Genomic DNA, 24,461 nt, shown 5'->3' on the forward strand with positions numbered 1-24,461 from the left:
AAAAGGATGAAAGGAGGCAAGGCGATGGGCCCTGATTGTATCCCCATTGAGGTGTGGAAAGGTCTCGGGGACATAGCGATAGTATGGCTAACCAAGCTTTTCAACCTCATTTTTCGGGCAAACAAGATGCCAGAAGAATGGAGACGGAGTATATTAGTACCAATCTTCAAGAACAAGGGGGATGTTCAGAGTTGTACTAATTACCGTGGAATTAAGCTGATGAGCCATACAATGAAGCTATGGGAGAGAGTCATTGAGCACTGCTTAAGAAGAATGACAAGCGTGACCAAAAATCAGTTTGGTTTCATGCCTGGGAGGTCGACCATGGAAGCCATTTTCTTGGTACGACAACTTATGGAGAGATATAGGGAGCATAAGAAGGACTTGCATATGGTGTTCATTGACTTGGAGAAGGCCTATGATAAGATACCGCGGAATGTCATGTGGTGGGCCTTGGAGAAACACAAAGTCCCCGCAAAGTACATTACCCTCATCAAGGACATGTACAATAATGTTGTGACAAGTGTTCGAACAAGTGATGTCGACACCGATGACTTCCCGATTAAGATAGGACTGCATCAGGGGTCAGCTTTGAGCCCTTATCTTTTTGCATTGGTGATGGATGAGGTCACAAGGGGTATACAAGGAGATATCCCATGGTGTATGCTCTTTGCGGATGATGTGGTGCTAGTTGACGATAGTCGGACGGGGGTAAATAGAAAGTTAGAGTTATGGAGACAAACCTTGGAATCGAAAGGGTTTAGGCTTAGTAGAACTAAAACCGAGTACATGATGTGCGGTTTCAGTACTACTAGCTGTGAGGAGGAGGAGGTTAGCCTTGATGGCCAGGTGGTACCTCGGAAGGACACCTTTCGGTATTTGGGGTCAATGTTGCAGGAGGATGGGGGTATTGATGAAGATGTGAACCATCGAATCAAAGCCGGATGGATGAAGTGGCGCCAAGCTTCTGGCATTCTCTGTGACAAGAGAGTGCCACAAAAGCTAAAAGGCAAGTTCTACAGGACGGTGGTTCGACCCGCAATGTTGTATGGCGCGGAGTGTTGGCCGACTAAAAGGCGACATGTTCAACAGTTAGGTGTGGCGGAGATGCGTATGTTGACATGGATGTGTGGCCACACAAGAAAGGATCGAGTCCGGAATGATGATATACGAGATAGAGTTGGGGTAGCACCAATTGAGGAGAAGCTTGTCCAACATCGTTTGAGATGGTTTGGGCATATTCAGCGCACGCCTCCAGAAGCTCCAGTGCATAGCGGACGGCTAAAGCGTGCGGAGAATGTCAAGAGAGGGCGGGGTCGACCGATTTTGACATGGGAGGAGTCCGTTAAGAGAGACCTGAAGGATTGGAGTATCGACAAAGAGCTAGCTATGGACAGGGGTGCGTGGAAACTTGCTATCCATGTGCCAGAGCCATGAGTTGGTTGCGAGATCTTATGGGTTTCACCTCTAGCCTACCCCAACTTGTTTGGGACTAAAGGCTTTGTTGTTGTTGTTGTTGTTGTTGAGGTTCAGTAGTTGTACATGTGAAGAGTAAAGCAGAAAGAAAAGAAAATCCAAGCAGTAGCAACACACCACATTCAGCAGCACCCAGACACCAAAAAGGGGGTTCAATATAGTTTAAAAAATGTACATAACCTAATTATTACACTAGTTTTGTCTATACTTCGAATTACGTACCTGTTGTGTTGAGCTCCGGGAGGGTAGCCATACTGGACATAGATAGAGTGTTGATGATCCTTCAACATCCTCATGTTGCTCAAACAGAGGAACGCTCAGAACAGGGCCATATATATGAGGGCACACCTAGAGGATTGCATTAAACTAATGGAAATGATCCCAAAGCCAGTAGGGTGTGCAAGGTCTCTGCTAGCTTCTCTTTGCTTGCAGTTGGAAACGATGCAAGATGCTTATACTCTAGAGTGTTTGTGTCTTTCTTTTGCTTGCAGTTTGAGACAATGCAACATTCTTCTTGTCAATTGCCGGAAAACATAACAGGTTCTCATACTCCAGGCTCTTCACTTTTCTTGGAGTTGAAAACAAATTGAAGAGGATAAATTTCAGAACCTGAATGGAGATGCTGTCTCGGCAAAAAATTTAACGTGACATGGTAGCGTCAATTGTTTAGCCTACAAAAAGAGCTAAGCAGAAAGGAAAAAACATGGTCTCTCAGCATCCAATCCTCATGAGGAGATTTTGAATTTGCGTGCAATAACTACCACTTGAGTTTATTTTTATTTTATTATAGATAATTGAAGATAAAGAACTCCCCCGGAGTCTACAGATACATTATTTACAAAAAATACCAGAAGCATGTGCAAATACCAGAAAAATATGTGCATATAACTTGAGAAATGCAAGTAGTTCTTTTTTCATACGAAGCCCCAGGTTTTCTTACCAAAATAATGAAAGGGCGGTTCAGTACATGCCAAAGGTAAAGCAGAAAGAAGAAAAATATCCAGAGAGTAACAACACGCCGCATTAGCTGCCAGGAACCAAATAGTGATGCAATCTAATTTAAAAATCACCTAATTTGCACAATACTTTTGTCTATACGTTGAATCACGTACCTGCTGTGTTGGGCTTCAGGAGGGGAAAAGTGCTGCAGATAGACTCGAACTAAGGACTATGATGATCCTTTCGCATCCTCATGTTGGTCAAACACAGCTCAAACTAGCTCGATTGAGTGGGGAGAATGGATTGATTAGACAAATATAGTAGATAGGGATATCATAAATTACTGTGCGTGTCTGATCTGTTTATAGTACTCATATTTCAAATCAGTATAGATAGGGCCATATATATGAGGGCACAACAATCTGGAGGATTGCAGCAAAATAATGGAATTGATCCCTGCTGTCTTTGCTTCCCTTTGCTTGCAGTTGGAGACGGCGCAAGATTCTACAGTCTAGAGTCTTTGCTTTGCTTGAAGGTTGAGACAATGCAACATCCTTCTAGTCAACTGACGAGAAAAGAACAGATTCAGATAGTCTAGGGTGTTTGCTTGGCTTGGACATGGAGACGAAATGAAGAGGCTGAATCAACTGCAGGGCATGTGTGTTCAATCAGCAACACATAAGAGCATGTTAAATAAACCACACACAAGAACACTATGAAATTACCTATGTCATGAACAAAAAAATATGTTGAGAAGAACATGATCACCAACGTTTATAACATTGGCTATCAAACATTATAATATACAAAATTAGGCAATATTCTTCACCATTTTGATTCCTAGCACTGTGATTTATATATTTTTTCAGGTATATTCTCATGTAAATGAGTGGTCAAAATTGTACAACCACCGTTCCGAATTAGTTGACTCAGATTTTTCTAGATACGGATGTATCTGGACACGTTTTGGATACATCCGTATGTAGACAAATCTGAGTCAACTAATTCGGGGCGGAGGGAGTATATATTTAAGAGGATGTTAAATTTGTTAAATGACATGCAACGATACATAGAAACTCTCGTCGCGCAAATGCACATCACACTACTAGTTGTAGATAAAGAGCTCTGATCCCCCAGCCTCTATATAGATACGTAATAATACCAGATGCACATGCATATAATTTAAGAAATGCACCTAATTTTTTAATCCATATAGCCCCATAGCCCCAGGTTGCATTACCAAAATAACAGAACAGCGGCTCAGTACATGCGAAGAGTAAAGCTTCATCCAAACAGCAGCAAGCATTCAGCTGCCGCAAGGCCCAAAATAACGGTTCAATGTAATAATAAAAATATTACCTAATTTATACAATAGTTTTGTTTATCTTTGACTTGTGTACCTGCTGTGTTGAGCTTTGGGGACGGTAGCTGTGCTGGAGATGATCCCCCAGCATCCTCATGTTGGCCAAACAGAGGAACACTCAAACACTATGGATAGATTAGAAAAATACCTGAGGGCGATATGATCAGTATGCATATGTGACTTGTTTATAGTACTCATATGTCAGTATAAATAGGGCGTGCATGAGGGAACACCTGTAGATTGCAGCAACATAATGGAATTGATCCCAAAGCCTGCAGGGCATGGCAGGTCTCTGCTGGCTTCCCTTTGCTTTCCTTCGCTTTGCTTGCAATTGGAGGCGATGAGATGCTTACTTCCATAGTCTAGAGTCTTTGCTTTGCTTGCAGTTGGAGACGGTGCACACGATTCTTTTAGTGAATTGCCGAAAAGAAGAACAGTATCTCATTGTCGTGTGGCTGCTCACCTTTGTTTTCCTTTTTCCATCCATTTGGCCCGAAACTTGATTTTTCATTTGCCTTCTATTTTCTTCCAAGGATCTAAGTTTAAACACATCCTTCAACTGGCAATAAACACCAGAACAGTGTGGTCAGCACTAAAATTAGTGTTAAATGGTGGGTTCTGTTGTGCATTTCATTACCTCATTGGGAGAGAAAAGAATCTACTACATTCAGAAAAAAAAACAAGCAGTCATCAGATTGAGCACTCTAACTGCAGATAGCTAATGAACACTTACGCAGCTAACTGTGTGATAGAGTCTATAGCAACAGCCCACATGTCTGAAATGCAGAATATCCCTGAAGTATAACAGACCTTCTTGCCAAAAGCAAAGGAACTGAATCATATGACACCATTTTAAAGCAAGCAGAAGCACAGCGAGAAAAGGCGTGCCATCAAATCTCAGAAGTTTGCAAAGAAGCAATGTAAAAAAAAACAGCCACATCATCAAATGCATATACCGTGGACAAACAAATGCCAGCCTACAATTATTATCAGTCACTCTAGCCAGCATTGCTAATTTGGTCCTAAACATCACTTGCTAGCAGATAGGCAATTCAACCTTTCTGTGGGAACCATAGCTAATTTGTTGAAACAGAAAACAGTAAACCTAGCGTACACATCACAGTTGCCTCATGGCTTCCATGCACATAATGTATGACATATCAAACGATGGCTTGAATAGTCAGAGATCCAAGTGCGTTGAAATTACCACTTTTCTAATTATAAACACATAAGCATTCCAAATTCCTTGCATACCTATTGTATCAGATCGTGACCAGCAACCGGATCAGACCACCACTCAACTCCAGCACGAAGGTACAACCACTAGTGTTGGCCACCATCACCATGGCCCTGAAGGGCAATATTTTAACCAGATGTGAAAGGTTTCTTAGGATAACTTATAGAGAAGAATAACAGTATGAGCACAACTTATAATGCATGTACGAAAATGAGCATTAGGGCCTACGGGGCAGTTTGGCACTGCCAAGCTTTACTGTGGAACCTATTTAAATATATTTCTAAGATGGGGTTACAAATTAGTGAGTATGAATAGAAGGAAAAGAAAGCATAAAAGATGAACATGGAAGTCAATGCTCTATAGCAAGATGCCTTTCCATGTCCCTTGATATGTCATTTTAATTTGAAATCACTTGTAAATCTTTTGCCAAATGCTGAGAACGGGCTCACATGATTATTTTCTACATCACGTGATTTGAAGGGTGCATGTAAGTTAAATCCAAAGAGAAGGCCTGAAATTCAGAGGTATTGTGATGCAACATGTACCAAAATGGAAGGATTCACCAACAAGAATCCATGATCATTTACACTACTTTTTGTTTTGTCACTTGAAGATATGCAAACAGGAAAGATGTTACATCGTGGAAATCACGAAGTTCTACAATTAACAATAGTCCAGGATAGCAATTGAACTCGGTTTACAAACAAAAACTAGCTCAAAGTATCAGATGAAGTTTCATTAATTTCATTTAATCAAATCAACGGAACATGTTGAGTTAGATAAAATTAGCATCCCACTACTTAGTTCTGCACCATTAAACAGAAGAACACTGTAACGTGAGCTGTATTTTGAGAACTAAAAAAATGCAATACAAACTTTGTGAAGCCATACCTCACGACAGCCTGGATGTGGGCAAATGTAATCCTGTGTCCATTGTCCTGTGTGAATAAGATGACGCACCTTCAAATTTCTACAGAAAAAAATTCACCATGTGTGCCACAACATGATACCTTTCCATGTTGAGTTCCTTGGCGCAGGCAGTCGGTATAAATCACCACTTGAATAAGCAGAAACGGAAACATCTACTCCCTCCGTTCCAAAATAGATGACCCAACTTTGTACTAAGTTAGTATAAAGTTGAGTCATCTATTTTGGAACGGAGGGAGTAGCTACTTTATCACCATCCAGACAAGATTTACTACCACACGGTGGAGGGCAGATATATTACGAAAATGGACCATCTCAACAAAATGACCAAACAACATCAGTAAGTGTCTGTTCACATCCGCGCAATCTAATTCTACCATAATTATAATGCCCACTTAGTTCCATTCGTTGCTAGTTTTCAGCGTAGGCATACACCAAACTTACTAAAAGGAAGCAGACAACCACATCTAAACAACCTAGGGAACACGCTCCAGCGGAATGTCAGTAAACAGGGAAAATAATGAATGTCCAGCTAGTCTTCATCTTCTTCTGTTTCCTCATCGTCGGCGTTCTGGTTACCGTATCTCCAGCCATCTTCTACATTGTTACCACCAGGATCTTCCTCGGTCTCTTCACTGTCATCGTCATACATACCCTTGCCTGGCCACTGGTTCTTTGCACCACTGGTATCAACACCCATCCTGCTGGAAACCTTGACATTGTAGGCATTAGATGGAGGGGCCCTGTGCACTTGGCTTGTCTTGCTCCTTTTCGGGTTTGGCGCAATGTCACCACCGTCAGCATAGTTATACCCCGCTGCAGGTGTGGCGGACCTACCATTGTTTTCTTGATTGTGGTCAGGGTGCTGAGTCTTGAGATGGAGGTTGAGTTTGTAACCGTGGATGTAGGCTTTCCCACAGCCTTCGTAGGGGCAGACATAAGGGCGCTCACTGGAAAAGCTTGGTGGTGTGGGCGCAGAAGGCTTTGGGGTTGCTTGTATGGAAGGCTTTATGGTGCTTTGTGGTTTTTCTGCTGGTGGTGTATGCTGCACTGCAATAGGAGATCCAGTCTGCATCATGGCCACAAAAGACACAGTAAGTAAAACATAAGACTGACAAGATTCATATACACAACTGCAAACCGCGTTATGCAAGTGTGGCACCATGGGCATTTTAATAAATGATTATGTAGTTGGGATAGTAGGACACTAATCTGATAAACTAGATCACACTCCAACTTAATGTATTCATGGCATCCATTGTTCCAATCGGAAAACAGTTAACAAAGTTCCTCAGTGGATCAAATATGTCAGGGATAAAACTGAACATGTACCGCAGAACTTCATGGAACTAGCATGAATAGAAGGAAAAGATGATCCAAAAGATGAACATGGAAGTCAATGTGGTATAGCAACATACCTTTTCATGTGTCTTAATATGGCATTTTAATTTGAAGTCGCTTGTAAATCTTTTGCCACATGCTGGGAAGGGGCATATATGATAATTTTCCACAGCATGTGTTTTGAGGTGTGCACGCAAGTTAAAATCCAATGAGAAGGCCTGCAATTCAGAGGATTTGTTTGTTAGAACAGGTAAAATATACCATAGTGAAACGATTAACCAATATGAAAGCATAAACCAACCAGACACTTGTAAATATGCAATCAGGAAGTTGTGGAGTTGTACAAAGTAGAAACCTCTAAAATTAGCAACAGTTTAGGCCCATAGCAATTGAATTTACATGCATTAAACTAGCTTGAGGGGTCAGGGAAAGTTTTATTAAGTTCATCAAATCAAATCCGCAAAGCATCTTCAGTTAGATAGAATCTGGCATGCCACTTAGTTTGGTAGCATTAGATAGAAGAACACTGTAATTTAAAAATGTAAGTTGTATGGTGAGAATTAAGAGCAAAAAATGAGAAGGCCTGAAATTCAGAGGATTTGTTTTTTAGAACATGTAAAACGTACCATAGTGAAAGTATTCACCAATAAGAAAGCATAAACCAACCACTCACTTGCAAAGATGCAAACAGGAAATTGTGGCGTAGTAGAAAGTAAACCTCTAAAATTAGCAACAGATTAGGCACGTAGCAATTGAATTTACAAGCATAAAACTAGTTGAGGGATCAGGGGAAGTTTCATTAAGTTCATCAAATCAAATACGCAAAGCATCTTCAGTTAGATAGAATCTGGCATGCCACTTAGTTTGGTAGCATTAGATAGAAGAACACTGCAATTTAAAAATGTAAGTTGTATGGTGAGAATTAGAAGCAAAAAATGAGAAGGCCTGAAATTCAGAGGATTTGTTTAGAACATGTAAGACGTACCATAGTGAAAGTATTCACCAATAAGAAAGCATAAACCAACCACTCACTTGCAAAGATGCAAACAGGAAATTGTGGCGTAGTAGAAAGTAAACCTCTAAAATTAGCAACAGATTAGGCACGTAGCAATTGAATTTACAAGCATAAAACTAGCTTGAGGGATCAGGGGAAGTTTCATTAAGTTCATCTAATCAAATCAGCGGAACATCTTCAGTTCGATAGAATTGGTGCCACTCAACTTAGTTTTGGATCACCAGATAGAAGAACACTGTAACTATAAATGTAAGTTGTATGGTGAGAATTAGAAGCAAAGAATGCTGTCGTGAAATAGAATGTGAATCCCTACCTTACCACAGCCTGGATGTGGGCAAACGAAATCCTTTTGTCCTGTGTGAGTAAGGTGGTGCCTCTTCAACTTTGAGCTATCTACAAATTTCTGCAAAACAAACAGAAAAAGGATTCATCATTTCTGTACAAAAGGAACAGTCACATAGTTAGGAATTACATTCTCCCATCAACAGTGAGCGCACATATAACGGTTGTTTCGTTCATGAGTTACCCGTATAGGACATAAGCAAAGGTCTTATATGTATAGTTGCACTGAAACAAATCTATTGGGTCTTAAATCCATCAATAACTATGCAAAACAGAGAAAGGTCCTAGTGGACAGAAAGATAAAGAGCTTAAAACCATTTTGCATATGAGACTGAAATCACAGGGAAGTTTGTCAACGCTAGTAAACGGATAAGTTCACCAACACGAGCATAAACATTGCTAAATGTGTAAGGTACTTTTGGAGTTACCTTCCCACAGCCGGGCTCCTGGCAAACGTACTGCCTCTCGCCGTGCACGTGGGCATGCTTCCTCAAGGCAGCCACGTCAACAAAGGTCTTGCCGCAGTTGTCGTAGCTGCAGAGGAAGAGTATCTCCGTGGCCGGCTCAACCTTGCGCGGCTGCGCCTCCGGCTCCTGCCCCACGCCGCCGTTCTCCTTCAGATTCTTGTACACGTCCTCTGCACACAGGTTACGCAGAAGCCAATCGCCAATTAGACATTGCAGGCAATCGCATGACCAGCTCAAACTGAACAACAAACTACAGAGGATAAGATAAATTTTGCTCTGCAATTCAGGATAAGATGCACTAAATTTTGCATCAGTCACTGCAGGCAGCCGCGCAGTCTGCTCAAACTAGTGGGCAAGACAAAATTTGTCCTATGATTCATGATAAGATGAAGAACAAATGCGTCAGATCGACATTGTCGGTCCGTTAGGCTCCAGGCTACACATCCGCCGATTCAAGGGGAGGGGAGGAGGGGGGAGGTTCATGGGGGGAGCGCGCGGTACCTCTGACCCACTTGAAGAGGGCGCACTTGGAGCCGGGGGAGGCGAGATCCTGCGGGATCCTGCAACGCAACGACAACGCAACGGCGACGGCGCCGGTCAGTCAAGTCAGTCCCGCGCGGCGGGGCGGCGATCTCGGAGACGGACGGGCATCAGCGAGGGGAGGGGCGCGGGACGTACCACTGCTTGACCCAGCGGGCGGCGGGGCGCGGGCGGCGGCGGAGCGTCTGCGGCGGCGGCTGCGGCTGCTGCGCGGGCGGGTAGTAGTAGTATCCCCCGGCGCCCGCCGCCGCGTACTCCATGCCGCCGGGGCTGGCTGTCCCCTCTCCCTCCCTCCCTCCGCGCTGCGCGATGCGGCCGCCGGCGCCGTCGAGTGAGCTCTCCCCTCCCCTTCTCTCTCTCTCTAGGGTTCTTCGGCTCTCTCTCTCTCTCTCTCTCTGGGCAGGCAGGCCGCTCGCTCCCTCGGCCTTGGCCGGAAAACGTCACATGACTCCGATTTGTATCCGAGAATAATTTCTTTTCTTCTTTGTCTTTGACAGGGTTTTTCTAAGCATCCTATTAAAAAAATTACAAGTGTTTTTATGGTGGTTGTGATTCGGTAACATGAAATGTTTGTGTTCAGATATACCGATTGTTTTTTTAACAGATATATACCGATTGTTAATGGTACGCGGTTGTTTGTCGAAGTTGATATCTCGGTCTGATAGAATGCGGCTTACATTTTTTTTAGATGGAGGAGGGTGTAATGTGAATTGTGTAGCGAGCACGGAGGAGATACGGCTCAATTTCCCTTTTAGAGCACACACACGGTGCGCTGATTAATTGGCCGCCTCTAACACTCACTTTAGTGGTATATACTGTTTTTTCTTTATCGATTCGTGGAAAAACCACTCTCTCTGTAAATAAATATAGGACCCGTTTAGATCACTACTTATAGTGATCCAAACGATCTATACAGGGATACATATTGTTTTACGTGCATGTTGTTTCTATGAAGTTTATCTTATAGATCAGAAAAAACTTTATGCATTACGTGATTTTGCGTCATGCTGGAGGACAAACAAATGGACCCAACTTAAGGGTTAGGTTTCCTTCAGCCACGACCAATGCTCTTAGGGCATGAGAGGCTTCACATGGCAATTGCTCCATGTGAAAAAAATAGTTTCGGGTATCTTTATTTGTTTTTCCTCTCCAATGGAAGCAGCCACCACCGGTGGGCCTTGTCAAGCAAGCAAAACTTTTAGGATTTGAGTACACATGCATGCATGCATCTATTACCCTCCACCCTACCTTCCCTATGTTTCACAACAGGATCACCTTCTCTCCCCTCAGGCACCCGCCTCCTGCAAAAGAGCCTATGACACCATCCGAGCCAATCTCTGTTAGACACCCGAGCTACATGGCCTGTGGGGCAGCATGTTGAGGCTATGCGGGTGCGCTAGGTCGCGGGGAAAAGGTGCGAGTAGGGAGGAGGGTGACATGGTGTGAGGGATGATGGGAGGAGGGTCGTGCGGAGGGTGGAGGCGGCGGCCGTCGTGCGGGAAGATAACACTTAGGTGAATCTTTTTTTTGTTCACATGGAAAGGGAGCTGCCTACTCGGTTAGCGGGTGAAGAGGATCTTCAATAAAATTAAGAAACATTGTTTTTTCTCCGATAAAATTTAGGGTTCATTGTAGGGTACTTTTTTTCTCGAGTTTCAATAAGTTGTATAGGTATAGGGGGGGTGTTTTAGAATCTTTGGCAGAGATACTCAAAGCTCAAGCACAAAAATATATCATGCGATTTTGCGGATTCTCAGTCGATCTCAACATTAAAAACACATATCACTTAGCTTGGGAGCCAAAAAAAAAACTATATATGCCAAGTCGATCTTTCCCCCTTATCTATCAACACAACGAGAATTTTTCACAAAACCACATTTCAAAATCTTCAATTTTATTTTCATAAGCAAACAATCAAACACCAGTGTGCTTGATACAGCTAGTAGTTGGCATCACAAAATACGCACTAAACATAACAAACACAACATTCACTCCACATGCCCCAGACATAACAAAATGAATCTAGACACAGGAGTTACACACAAAAGTGGAACTAGGTCTAGCTTTGCTTATTCATTCATATCACGTCCCAAGAGGCTCATTGCCGATTATTACTCCAAACAATAAATACAACAGGTGCTAGGTACGACGAGTAGATACAGGTAGCTTTGTGTTGCCGAACATAGAATAAAATTACAGATGGAGGGCGTGGAAATCCCTATGATCCCAACCACATTATGTTCCTTGATCATGAACACAGAAGTAGAACCACAGTGTAATGCCAAACAAGTCTCTAATAAGAAATAAACCCTTTCAAACAGAATACAATGATGGACCGTATGCTCCTTGCTTGCAAGCGCTTTGTTTCTAGTCGGCGCGGGATTGGCCGGCACGCGAGGAGAGGATGATGCCGACGATGAGGCCGTACAGGGCAAGGGCTTCGGCAAAGATAAGGATGAGGATCATTCCGACGAACAGCTTGGGCTGCTGCGCGTTGGCCCTGCAGAGAAGGTTAAAGAACAGAGTCAAATCAGTACTTCAACTTCCAGACAAAAGGTGGTTATCACTTATCTATATAAAAATCAATTTACCACTATGTTTTCCCCCTTTTAACATTTAAGTATGCAATAATATATTTCTGGAAAAAGCAGATGGCAGCATGTTCTGGTTATTGCAATACTCGCAGGCATTGTTTAGAGCCAAGCTGCTATTAGTGGCACAATCTCAATTCTGAGCTATTAGTGCTGTTCCTTAAAATGCTTGATATACATACCAGAGATCAATTGGATCTTGATTATACTATATGCATATGCTTAAGATATATGGAGCAGAAGGTTTAAGGTTTAATAATATAAGTACACAAAACCAATACATAGTAACAACCGAAGGAATTAATAACCAATGATTCCCCATCCATTTGAATATATTTGGTGTATAGAAAAACCCAGATGCAAAAAAAATAAATTCAGCATGCAAATCCAAGCTTAAGTTATTATAGCGGGCCAATGTAGAATCTAGTTAAATTGCTTCCACAACAATGTGCAAACCAGAAAAGTGAAATCACAATGCTAAACCCAAGCTGATGTTATTATAGCAGGCCAATGTAGAATCTAGTTAAATTGCTTTGACAAACATGTGCAACCCAAAGAAATATTAACATTGTTATGGCTCAAACAGAAGAAGCCATAATTTCAGACAATGTAAAAGGACCCACCAAAAATTATGAAGTAGAACTAGATGATGGACTATGAATTATGAAATATAATATCACAGCTAAAAAACAAAGCTATTGCCACAAGAATAAATAAATCCACCACTAGCATGTTCTATCAGATTCACATTGTTGACTAATTGACAAAGCTATTTCCATCCTGCACGAACAATAAACTGCTATCTGCAACTCATATAGTAGCAGTGTATAGTATCCTACCATGACTCACCGCCCCTTGGTGTTCTCTCATACCAGCATAATATTACATCAAACTGGTTCAGAGAAATAAGCCGATGTGTGCAGTTTAACAAGTGAGACACACAACTTCATCTGTAAATTCTAGTCAAGCATGTCCCAGGTGACAACATATTTTTTAACTTATTTTCATCGATTATTACTCTACTAATATCTGGTTGTAGCCTGTCAAAGTTGCCAACCCCTGACCCAAATCCCAAATGAGGTAGTAGTAGCATGATTCCCTGCTGTAACTCACCCTCCTCAGAATGTAGACTACTTTACCAACTAGTACAAGATTTGCATAACACAGCCTTGACAATCTACGTAGCGATCCCACACTTTTGTTCACAAGCCTCGCAACAATGGAAGGGATCTATTTACATTAGCATAGCAGCTACCACCATTTGCATCCTCCCCAGACGTCACATTTGACATACTTCATATGTAAACTTCACAAGATTCACATGACATCCTCCCACACAAGTGACAGGAAGATATGCAGCGGAAAGAGGGAGTGGAGGCGCGTATGTATGTATGTATACCTGACGCCGGCGTCGCCGACGATGCCGATGGCCATGCCGGCGGCGAGCCCCGCGAGGCCGCAGGCGAGGCCGGAGGAGAGGTGCGCGTAGCCGTCGAAGAGGAAGTAGGGCTTGGCCTTGGGGTTGATCCCGGTGGAGATGATGACGGCGATGATGAGGCCGTAGATCCCGAGCACCCCGGCCATGACGACGGGCACGATGGACTTCATCACCAGCTCCGGCCGCATCACCCCCATCGACGCCACCCCCACCCCGCTCTTGGCCGTCCCGTACGCCGCTCCCATGCCTGCACGCGCATCACACACACCGCGGTCAGATCGCCGATCTGGAGGAGGGGGAGGGGAGATCTGGGGGAAGGGGGCTTACAGGAGAAGACGAGGGCGGCGGCGGCGCCTAGGAAGCCGAAGAAGGGGGCGGTCTCGTCGCCGCTGAAGGTGGAAGCCATGGCTGCCGGCGGGGGAGGGGATCTCGCCGGAGATTGGACGGCGGCGACGAGTGGAGGAGAGAGAGGGGAGAGGGAGAGGAGAGAGATATTATGGGGGACGGACGTGTGGACCAGGAGGAGCAGAGGTAATGGGAGACGACTACTGCGTGTGCGCGTGGGGGTCTGTATGTGGTGGGCCGGGCTGCCCAAAGCCCATGCCCATCGGAGCACACAACCCGTCAGCCCACCACAGACACCCACGCACACGCAGAAGAAAATTGCAGATTTTGGCCATGCAACAAAATTCAACTATGAAACTAAGGGGTTATGCTGCGGAAAAGGACATATAAGACTAGACAATCCAGAAACACCACCTGAACTCATAAGACTTTGTACAAGCAACGACTCTGACACAAGACATTTTCGACAATATATAAGATTTTTCAAAGGGCGCTTCTCATTTACTAATCTATTTTGCCACCTTGACATAGACACAAGTGACATGCGAACAACTACTGATATTTACACCTTTTGAGGACATGGTCAGGTATATCAAAATATACACTCATTTGGTAATAGTCACTCATATCCAAAGGATCTGGAGCTATACTTCTACAACGATGATCCAAGCTTAGATCATCGATACCGCCATTGTAGTGAGGGAAATGTATGAGCAAGACAAGCATGTGATTGGAACAATAACAGACATCCTACACGGTAACCCGTACTCTCAACAGTTTAGGAGTTTGGGACAAGCCCAAAATCTTGAGGACTAGAGACTCATCTTGAACCCTTGACCAAAAATTAGACCAACATAGAATGCGCTAATCAATTCAGAGGTAGCTGCACTGTGGATTAAAGAAAATGAAAGAAGTGATACTTATGACAAGAATGTAATACTTCATGGAACAACAACGAAAAAGAGCATATTTGATCATACTACGGGTGCTATGATCTGTTGTTGTATCCTCTATTCTTGTCAAGAGCTGAACTGGGTTGGCATAGAAAAATTCCAAAGAGGGATACACGAGAGCAAGGGGTTGTCAGATTAACTGTATGTATGGACTTGTCCCATTACAACCAACATGTTGTGTTGCCTATCATTTATTTATTAGTCACCTAGATCTTCATAGTAGAGTAGTTCCTCTCAATATTGTAAAAGTTGTCAGCATATGTGTGAAACATGCTGCCCGCTCCCCTCATCATGTTCTTGTTGTTTCGATATTCAGAAATGGAATGTAGCATGTTAAACATTAAATAAAGGTCCCCATTATTGATGCATCATTCAAGACACTCGACGACACTTATGGAGTGCAATTCCAATGCTTGAATTTTCTATTATCTTGCCTCTAGCAGTGAATCAAAATCAAACCAATCATACTTTTATTCCGTTTCTATCACATAAATCTAGCCCTGATGTATGACCTTAATTTTTCACTTAACTTGAATTTTGAAATCATTCTGAATGACACTATAGCTTCATTTATCCACTCATTTTTGTCATGAACCCCTCCCAAAAAATACATGTGAACCACCGCACTTACCTTCTCCATGTTTAAGGCAGACCCATTTGTAGTCTGTAAAACATGGAAGGATTACATGTTTAGAGTTGAATACCACCTAAAACACACACCTTCTTATCATTTAGGCAATCTGGAAACATAGAACCACTTGGTAAGTATATTCACCTTGTCAACTTGTTACCTATAGCTCTAGCCATAACTCATAAATTGTATGCCTTTTGTACACATTCCTCTTATCCCACTATCATAGGTATTGTCTCACACCATTTGCCATCCTATTCTCATCGTGCTAGGACTTGAACATTGTAGTAATCGTACATCTCTTCCAACCTCTTCTGCACATCCATTTACTTATGTACCATAAAAGAGAAAGTGTCAAATGTAAAGTTTTAAAGGTCAAGTAGAAACATAATTTGTTGCATATAATAGAAATGTGTCCACTTGTGCTACACCACTAGGAGTGGAACACGTGGAGGAACGAATATAAAGTGTCTCAATAGTTGGAAAGGGGTGCATTTTCCCTATGGAGGATGACATCTCCTTACCAGCACTGCTTTCTAATATGATTATTTACATGATGTATTATGTTGAAGTGTCAAAAATGGAGTTGAAAGTATTTCTGTGGTTGCTTCTTTATGATAGGCTTAATATGCTAAATATGCAAAAGCGGGGACAATTTAATGTCAGTAACAACTATGCTTACATCCTATGTAATGTTGTTGAAGAGACCGTTGAGAACCTCATTTTCCGTTGCCCCTTTAGCATTTCTTGTTGGACACACCTCTCCAGTGGTCTCCGAATGCCTTGCGGATTGCTTTGGTACTATGCTAAAATGGTGTTTGGTAAATCAGAATATTTGTTATAATAGCTTGGAACATTTAGAAGGAGCTCATTAATTTATTTCCAAAGGTATTAAGACTTCGAGATTGGCATGGAGTGAAATCACCAAATATGTATTATCAATACATAGTTATTCAAACTTCTTACCAAGGATGAGGTATGGCATGATATATTCGGTACTAAATATATGGGCATTAAGGTTCTATCCTAGGTCTAGAGGAAACCTGAGAACTCCCACTTTTTTGTTGTTTTGGTGAAGCGAACACAACTCTTTCTGGTCTGAAACTATCCCTATCAAGGACGGCTCACATGTTAGAATTTGGGAGGACTTGTGGTTGGGAAATGTCCCCACTTAGCGTCAAGTACCCAGGTGTTTTTCTTACAGTTCCGCATAAGCATGTCACAATAGAAGAGGTGGTTTTTAAGGAGTTCTTTACCTGACATGGATGAAGGTGTAGCCGTCGGATTGATCTTCCATTTCTTGAATTTTTCTCTTATTTTTGTGTCAAACAATTTCATGTGTTGAGTGAACTCGTCATGGTTGTATCACTTGATGCAATGTTAAGAGTCAACAAGAACTATCATTAAAAAGGTATTCCTGACAAAACATGCATGTTTACACAAAGAGTAGGTGGAACATACAAGTTAGAACCAGCTAAATCACGAAGATCAAACAAATAGACCATTGAAGAGATCCATAATAACAATTCCAATGACTAAATGAAATATGCTTTCTCTCAAAGAGCACAACCAAGACTAACTTATTATTTTAGGAATTACATGTAGAGATCCTATCCTTGCTTACATTGGGGGGAAAAGACTTGAAGAAGACGCTTCATGATCAGCGCCACCGAACTGCCAACCAAACCCCACTTCGAACGACTTCTTCGAGTTAATATCACCGCTAGGCAAGCTAGTGCTCGTGCTGGTGTCAGTACGACCACTATTATTGTAGCCAATGTGGATTGGGGTGTTGAGGTCTCCTCCATACCTCATCATGTCAAGTGAATCCTCTTGTTGCTGCGGCGGGGCCTTAAACATTGTCGGAGGCCCCATGTCCATGCAACCAGTGACATAGGGAGCTGGCAATGGCGCCTGATACATCGTCGAAGACCCCATGTCCATGTTCTCAGTCGGTGGTGGTGCCTGAAAAGTAGATGGTGACATGGTGACTCTATGTCCATGTATGGAGCTGGTGGTGGTGCCTGATAAGTCGAGGGAGACTCCATGTGCATGTAGTCAGTGACGTATGGAGCTGGCGGTGGTGCGAAGGCTGGTGGTTGGCCACTAATTTCTTTGATGCTTTCCCCCATGCTCTAGAGGATCACCTCCAGCTTTCGACCAACTTTGATGAGATCCTCGATGTTGAGGCCATCGAGGCTCGAGAGGTTGCTTCCGAGCATGGCCTTGTGTAGGAGGATTCTGGTCTCATTGTCAATGCAGACTCCCTAAAACTTGTGGCCCTTGGCATGGAGCTTATTAAAATGTTGGCTCAGAAAGCCTTCATGACTCACTGACTTCTTGAACTTCCCCTCCGGCATATTCTTGTACCGAGTCAGGATAGCCACCGCCTCAGAGTGGGACGGGAACACCTCTGGTACCGGCTTGCCCTCGCCATACACTAGCACGCAGGCCTTGGCGTTGCACATGATGGCCAACTCGTCCGCCTTTTTCTGCAGGCCCTCACGACGCTTGATACGTCTCCAACGTATCTATAATTTTTGATTGCTCCATGCTATATTATCTACTATTTTGGACTATATTGGGCTTTATTTTCCACTTCTAGATTATTTTTAGGACTAACCTATTAACCGGAGGCCCAGCTCAGAATTGCTGTTTTTTTGCCTATTTCAGTGTTTCGAAGAAACAGAATATCAAACGGAGTCCACAGAAAAATCCTTTTTGGAATGTGATTTTCTTCTCGGATAAGACCCAGGAGACTTGGACCCTACTCCAAGAAGTACCGGAGGCGGTCACGAGGGTAGGGGGCGCCCCCCCTACAGGGCGCGCCCCCTGCCTCGTGGGCCCCTCGGTGCTCCACCGACGTACTCCTTCCTCCTATATATACCCACGTAACCCCAAACGATCAGAACAGGAGCCAAAAACCTAATTCCACCGCCGCAACTTTCTGTATCCATGAGATCCCATCTTGGGGCCTGTTTCGGAGCTCAGCCAGAGAGGGCCGTCATCACGGAGGGCTTCTACATCATCATAGCCCGTCCGATGAAGTGTGAGTAGTTTACCTCAGACCTTCGGGTCCATAGTTATTAGCTAGATGGCTTCTTCTCTCTTTTTGGATCTCAATACAATGTTCTCCCCCTCTCTTGTGGAGATCTATTCGATGTAATCTTCTTCTTTTGCGGTGTGTTTGTTGAGACCGATGAATTGTGGGTTTATGATCAAGTCTATCTATGAACAATATTTGAATCTTCTCTGAATTCTTTTATGTATGATTGGTTATCTTTGCAAGTCTCTTCGAATTATCCGTTTGGTTTGGCCAACTAGATTGGTAGTTCTTGCCATGGGAGAAGTGCTTAGCTTTGGGTTCAATCTTGCGGTGTTCTTTCCCAGTGACAGAAGGGGCAGCAAGACACGTATTGTATCGTTGCCATCGAGGATAACAAGATGGGGTTTATTTCATATTGCATGAATTTATCTCTCTACATCATGTCATCTTGCTTAAAGCGTTACTCTGTTTTTAACTTAATACTCTAGATGCATGCTAGATAGCGGTCGATGAGTGGAGTAATAGTAGTAGATGCAGAATCATTTCGATCTACTTGTCACGGACGTGATGCCTATATACATGATCATGCCTAGATATTCTCATAACTATGCTCAATTTTGTCAATTGCTCAACAGTAATTTGTTCACCCACCGTAGAAAACTTATGCTCTTGAGAGAAGCCACTAGTGAAATCTATGGCCCCCGGGTCTATTCTCATCATAAGAATCTCCATCACTTTAATCTTGCTTTGTTTTTACTTTGCCTTTTACTTTTCACTTTGCATCTTTATATCAAAAATACCAAAAATATTATCTATCGGATCTCACTTCCGTAAGTGACCGTGAAAGGATTGAAAACCCCTAATCGCGTTGGTTGTGTTGAGCTCTTTGTGTTGTGTACGTACGAGGGACTTGCGCGTGGCCTCCTACTGGATTGATACCTTGGTTCTCAAAAACTGAGGGAAATACTTACGCTACTCTGCTGCATCATCCTTTCCTCTTCGGGGAAAACCAACACAAGCTCAAAAGGTAGCAAGAAGAATTTCTGGCGCCGTTGCCGGGGAGTCTACGCAAAAATTCAACATACCAAGTACCCATCACAATCCCTATCTCCCGCATTACATTAGTTGCCATTTGCCTCTCGTTTTCCTCTCCCCCACTTCACCCTTGCCATTTTATTCGCCCTCTCTTTCTCCTTCCCCTTCTCCTTCTCCGTTTGCCTTTTTCTCGCTTGCCTTTTGTTTGCTCGTGTGTTTGATTGCTTGTTTGTCGCGATGGCTCAAGATACTAACAAATTGTGTGACTTCACCAATACCAACAATAATGATTTTCTTAGCACTCCGATTGCTCCTCTTGCCAATACTGAATCTTGTGAAATCAATACTGCTTTGTTGAATCTTGTTATGAAAGATCAATTCGCCGGCCTTCCTAGTGTAGATGCCGCTACTCATCTGAATAGCTTCGTTGATTTATGTGATATGCAAAAGAAAAAAGATGTCGATAATGATGTCGTTAAATTGAAGCTATTTCCTTTTTCGCTTGGAGATCGTGCTAAAGCTTGGTTTTCATCTTTGCCTAAAAATAGTATTGATTCTTGGAACAAGTGCAAAGATGCTTTTATCTCTAAGTATTTTCCTCCCGCTAAGATCATCTCTCTTAGAAACGATATTATGAATTTTAAACAACTTGATCATGAACATGTTGCACAAGCTTGGGAGAGAATGAAATTAATGATACGTAATTGCTCTACTCATGGTTTAAATTTGCGGATGATTATACAAAAATTTTATGTTGGATTGAATTTTGCTTCTAGAAATCTTTTAGATTCGGCCGCGGGAGGCACTTTTATGGAAATCACTTTAGGAGATGCTACTAAACTCCTAGATAATATTATGGTTAATTATTCTCAATTGCATACTGAATGATCTTCTAATAAAAGAGTGTATGCGATAGAAGAAATCAATGTTTTGAGTGGAAAGATGGATGAACTTATGAAATTATTTGCTACTAAGAGTGTTTCTTCTGATCCTAATGATATGCCTTTGTCTACCTTGATTGAGAATAACAATGAATCTATGGATGTGAATTTTGTTGGTAGGAATAATTTTGGTAAGAACGCTTATAGAGGAAATTTTAATCCTAGGCCATATCCTAGTAATCCTTCTAATAATTATGGAAATTCCTACAACAACTCTTATGGAAGTTATAATAAGATGCCCTCTGAATTTGAGAATAGTGTTAAAGAGTTTATGAATTCACAAAAGAATTTTAATGCTTTGCTTGAAGAGAAAGTGCTTAAAGTTGATGATTTGGCTAGGAACGTTGATAGAATTTCTCTTGAGATTGATTCTTTAAAGCTTAGATATATTCCTCCTAAGCATGATATCAATGAGTCTCTCAAAGCTATGAGAATTTCCATTGATGAGTGCAAGGAAAGAATCGCTAGGATGCATGCTTCAAAAGATGCCTTTATTAAAGCGTGTTCTTCCAATACCTATGAGAATCAAGATGAAGATCTAAAACTTATTGATGTGTCCCCTATCAAATCTTTGTTTTGCAATATGAATCTTGATGAAACTGAATATGTCTTCCTTTACCTAGAAGGCGTTCCAAAAATTCTGAGTATTTAGATCTTTATGATGAAATTGATGAAAGTGGGATTGAAAGAAATAAAAATTTAGATGTTGCTAAACCCACTATATTGGATTTCAAGGAATTTAATTATGAAAGTTGCTCTTTGATTGATTGTATTTCCTTGTTGCAATCCGTGCTAAATTCTCCGCATGCTTATAGTCAAAAGAAAGCCTTCACTGAACATATTGTTGATGCCTTGATGCAATCTTGTGAAGAAAAACTTGAGTTGAAAGTCTCTATCCCTAGAAAACTTTATGATGAGTGGGAACCAACTATCAAAATTAAAATTAAAGATCATGAGTTTTATGCTTTGCATGATTTGGGTGCTAGTATCTCCACTATCCCCAAAACTTTGTGTGATTTGCTAGATTTCCGCGATCTTGATGATTGCTCTTTAAACTTACATCTCGCGGATTCTACTATTAAAAAACCTATGGGAAGGATTAACGATGTTCTTATTGTTGCAAATAGGAATTATGTGCCCGTAGATTTCATTGTTCTTGATATAGATTGCAATCCTTCTTGCCCTATTATTCTTGGTAGACCTTTCCTTAGAACGGTTGGTGCGATTATTGATATAAAGGAAGGGAATATTAGATTCCAATTTCCATTAGAAAAGGGCATGGAACACTTTCCAAGAAAGAAATTAAAATTTTCATATGAAATCATCATGAGAGCCACTTATGGATTGCCTTCCAAAGATGGCAATACCTAGATCTATCCTCGCTTTTATGCCTAGCTAGGGGCGTTAAACGATAGCGCTTATTCGGAGGCAACCCAATTTTATTGTTTTTGTTTTTTGTGTTTTTCTTATTTTAGGGAATAAATAACCCATATACCCTCTGTTTGGATGTGGTTTTGTGTTTTAACTAGTGTTTGTGCCAAGCTAGACCTATTGGATCTTCTTGGATGATAGTTATTTGATCTTGCTGTAATTTCCAGAAACTTTGCGTTCAGTGCCCGAATTACTAAAAATTATCAGAACGTGATAAAATACTGATTCCAATTGCTTCTGTTCAATAAACAAATTATATAGGTCGTATAATTTTGGTAGATTTTTTGGAGTTCGAGAAGTTTGCGTTAGTGACAGATTACTACAGACTGTTCTGTTTTTGACAGATTCTGTTTTTCGTGTGTTGTTTGCTTATTTTGATGAATCTATGGTTGGTAAAATAGTTTATAATTCATAGAGAAGTTGGAATACAGTAGGTTTAACACCAAAATAAATAAAGAATGAGTTAATTACAGTACCTTGAAGTGGTTTTATGGTTTATTTCTCTAACGGAGCTCACGAGATTTCTATTGAGTTTTGTGTTGTGAAGTTTTCAAGTTTTGGATGAGTTCTTTTGATAGATTATGGAACAAGGAGCGGCAAGAGCCTAAGCTTGGGGATGCCCATGGCACCCCCAAGATAATCTAAGGACACCAAAAAGTCAAAGCTTGGGGATGCCCCAGAAGGCATCCCCTCTTTCGTCCACTTCCATCGGTAATTTACTTGGAGCTATATTTTTATTCACCAACATGATGTGTGTTTTGCTTGGAGCGTCTTATATTATTTGTGTCTTTGTTTGTTAGTGTGCCACAATCATCCTTGCTGTACACACCTTTTGAGAGAGTCATCTATGAATTAAAATTTGATAGAATACTCTATGTGCTTCACTTATATCTTTTGAGCTATGTAGTTTTGCTCTATGTGCTTCACTGATATCTTTTGAGCGTTGAAATTTTGCTCTATGTGCTTCACTTAGATCTTTTAGAGCACGGTGGTGGCTTGTTTTAAAGAAACTATGATCTCTCATGCTTCACTTAAATTATTTTGAGAGTCGTAATAGCATGGTAATTTGCTTAATAATAACTTGCTTGGTATTCAAGATTTGTGAAACTTTCTTTTGAGTGCATTGAATACTAAGAAAAGTTGGATGATTGATAATTGTTTTGAGATATGGAGGTAGTAATACCAAAGTCATGCTAGTAGAGTAATTGTGAATTTGAGAAGTGCTTGAGTTAAAGTTTGCAAGTCCCGTAGCATGCACGTATGGTTAACATTATGCAACAAATTTGAAACATGAGGTGTTATTTGATTGTCCTCCTTATGAGTGGCGGTTGGGGACGAGCGATGGTCTTTTCCTATCAATCTATCCCCCTAGGAGCATGCGCGTAATACTTTGGTTTTTGATGACTTGTAGATTTTTGCAATAAGTATATAAGTTCCTTATGACTAATGTTGAGTCCATGGATTATACGCTCTCTCACCCTTCCATCATTGCTAGCCTCTACGATACCGTGCATTGCCCTTTCTCACATTGAGAGTTGGTGCAAACTTCGCCGGTGCATCCAAACCCCGTGATATGATACGCTCTTTCACACATAAACCTCCTTATATCTTCCTCAAAACAGCCACCATACCTACCTATTATGGCATTTCCATAGCCATTCCGAGATATATTGCCATGCAACTTTCCACCATCCAGTTTATCATGACACATTCATCATTGTCATATTGCTTAGCATGATCATGTAGTTGACATAGTATTTGTGGCAAAGCCACTGTTTATAATTTTTCATACTTGTCACTCTTGATTCATTGCATATCCCGGTACACCGCCGGAGGCATTCATATAGAGTCATAGTTTGTTCTAGTATCGAGTTGTAATCATTGAGTTGTAAATAAATAGAAGTGTGATGATCATCATTCAATAGAGCATTGTCCCAAAAAAAGGCCAAAGAAAAAAAGAAGCCCCCCCCCCCCAAAAAGGGGCAATGTTACTATCCTTTTTTCCACACTTGTGCTTCAAAGTAGCACCATGATATAGCGAGTCTCATATATTGTGCTTCAAAGTAGCACCATGTTCTTCATATAGAGAGTCTCTTGAGTTATCACTTTTATATACTAGTGGGAATTTTTCATTATAGAACTTGGCTTGTATATTCCAACAATGGGCCTCCTCAAGCACTGGTAGAAAAAGGGCCCGTTGTCCCGGTTCGTAAGGGCCTTTTGTCCCGGTTCTGGAACCGGGACTAAAGGGTCGGTACTAATGCCCTGTCCCTTTAGTCCCGGTTCAATCCAGAACCGGGACAGATGGGCCTCCACGTGGCCTGTGCGCGGAGCCCAGGCAGGAGACCCTTTGGTCCCGGTTGGTGGCACCAACTGGGACCAATAGGCATCCACGCGTCAGCA

At 41.9% G+C, this 24,461-nt stretch overlaps 3 protein-coding genes and 1 pseudogene across 3 annotated transcripts in view; all 4 read right to left on the reverse strand.

Moving 5' to 3' along the window:
- The window catches only part of LOC119349803, a 9,190-nt gene extending 4,064 nt beyond the window's left edge, over positions 1–5,126 (reverse strand). Inside the window, exons 1-4 of the mRNA XM_037617894.1 lie at positions 5,033–5,126; positions 4,012–4,337; positions 3,816–3,926; positions 1,699–3,062 (exon numbers count right to left, since the gene is read on the reverse strand). Of these exons, the coding sequence (XP_037473791.1) occupies positions 1,699–1,772 (74 nt within the window). The 5' untranslated portion in view covers positions 1,773–3,062; positions 3,816–3,926; positions 4,012–4,337; positions 5,033–5,126. The remainder of the gene's footprint in view (positions 1–1,698; positions 3,063–3,815; positions 3,927–4,011; positions 4,338–5,032) is intronic.
- Positions 5,127–6,206: 1,080 nt separating this feature from the next.
- On the reverse strand, positions 6,207–10,019 carry LOC119358592 (zinc finger transcription factor YY1-like). Its single transcript, XM_037625070.1, has 6 exons — positions 9,786–10,019; positions 9,609–9,667; positions 9,069–9,277; positions 8,612–8,701; positions 7,361–7,501; positions 6,207–7,011 (listed from the first exon to the last, which is right to left on the reverse strand). The coding sequence occupies exons 1-6, from the start codon at positions 9,905–9,907 to the stop codon at positions 6,475–6,477; spliced, it is 1,158 nt and encodes a 385-aa protein (XP_037480967.1). The 5' UTR covers positions 9,908–10,019; the 3' UTR covers positions 6,207–6,474.
- Positions 10,020–11,666: 1,647 nt separating this feature from the next.
- On the reverse strand, positions 11,667–14,191 carry LOC119358603 (V-type proton ATPase 16 kDa proteolipid subunit-like). The gene is made up of 3 exons (XM_037625078.1): positions 14,004–14,191; positions 13,638–13,923; positions 11,667–12,147 (listed from the first exon to the last, which is right to left on the reverse strand). The coding sequence occupies exons 1-3, from the start codon at positions 14,080–14,082 to the stop codon at positions 12,015–12,017; spliced, it is 498 nt and encodes a 165-aa protein (XP_037480975.1). The 5' UTR covers positions 14,083–14,191; the 3' UTR covers positions 11,667–12,014.
- A 642-nt stretch (positions 14,192–14,833) lies between these two features.
- LOC119349813 overlaps positions 14,834–24,461 on the reverse strand; it is a 19,179-nt pseudogene continuing 9,551 nt past the window's right edge.

The sequence above is a fragment of the Triticum dicoccoides genome, chromosome 1A (genome assembly GCF_002162155.2).
Source record: "Triticum dicoccoides isolate Atlit2015 ecotype Zavitan chromosome 1A, WEW_v2.0, whole genome shotgun sequence".
NCBI classification, from domain to species: Eukaryota; Viridiplantae; Streptophyta; class Magnoliopsida; order Poales; family Poaceae; genus Triticum; species Triticum dicoccoides.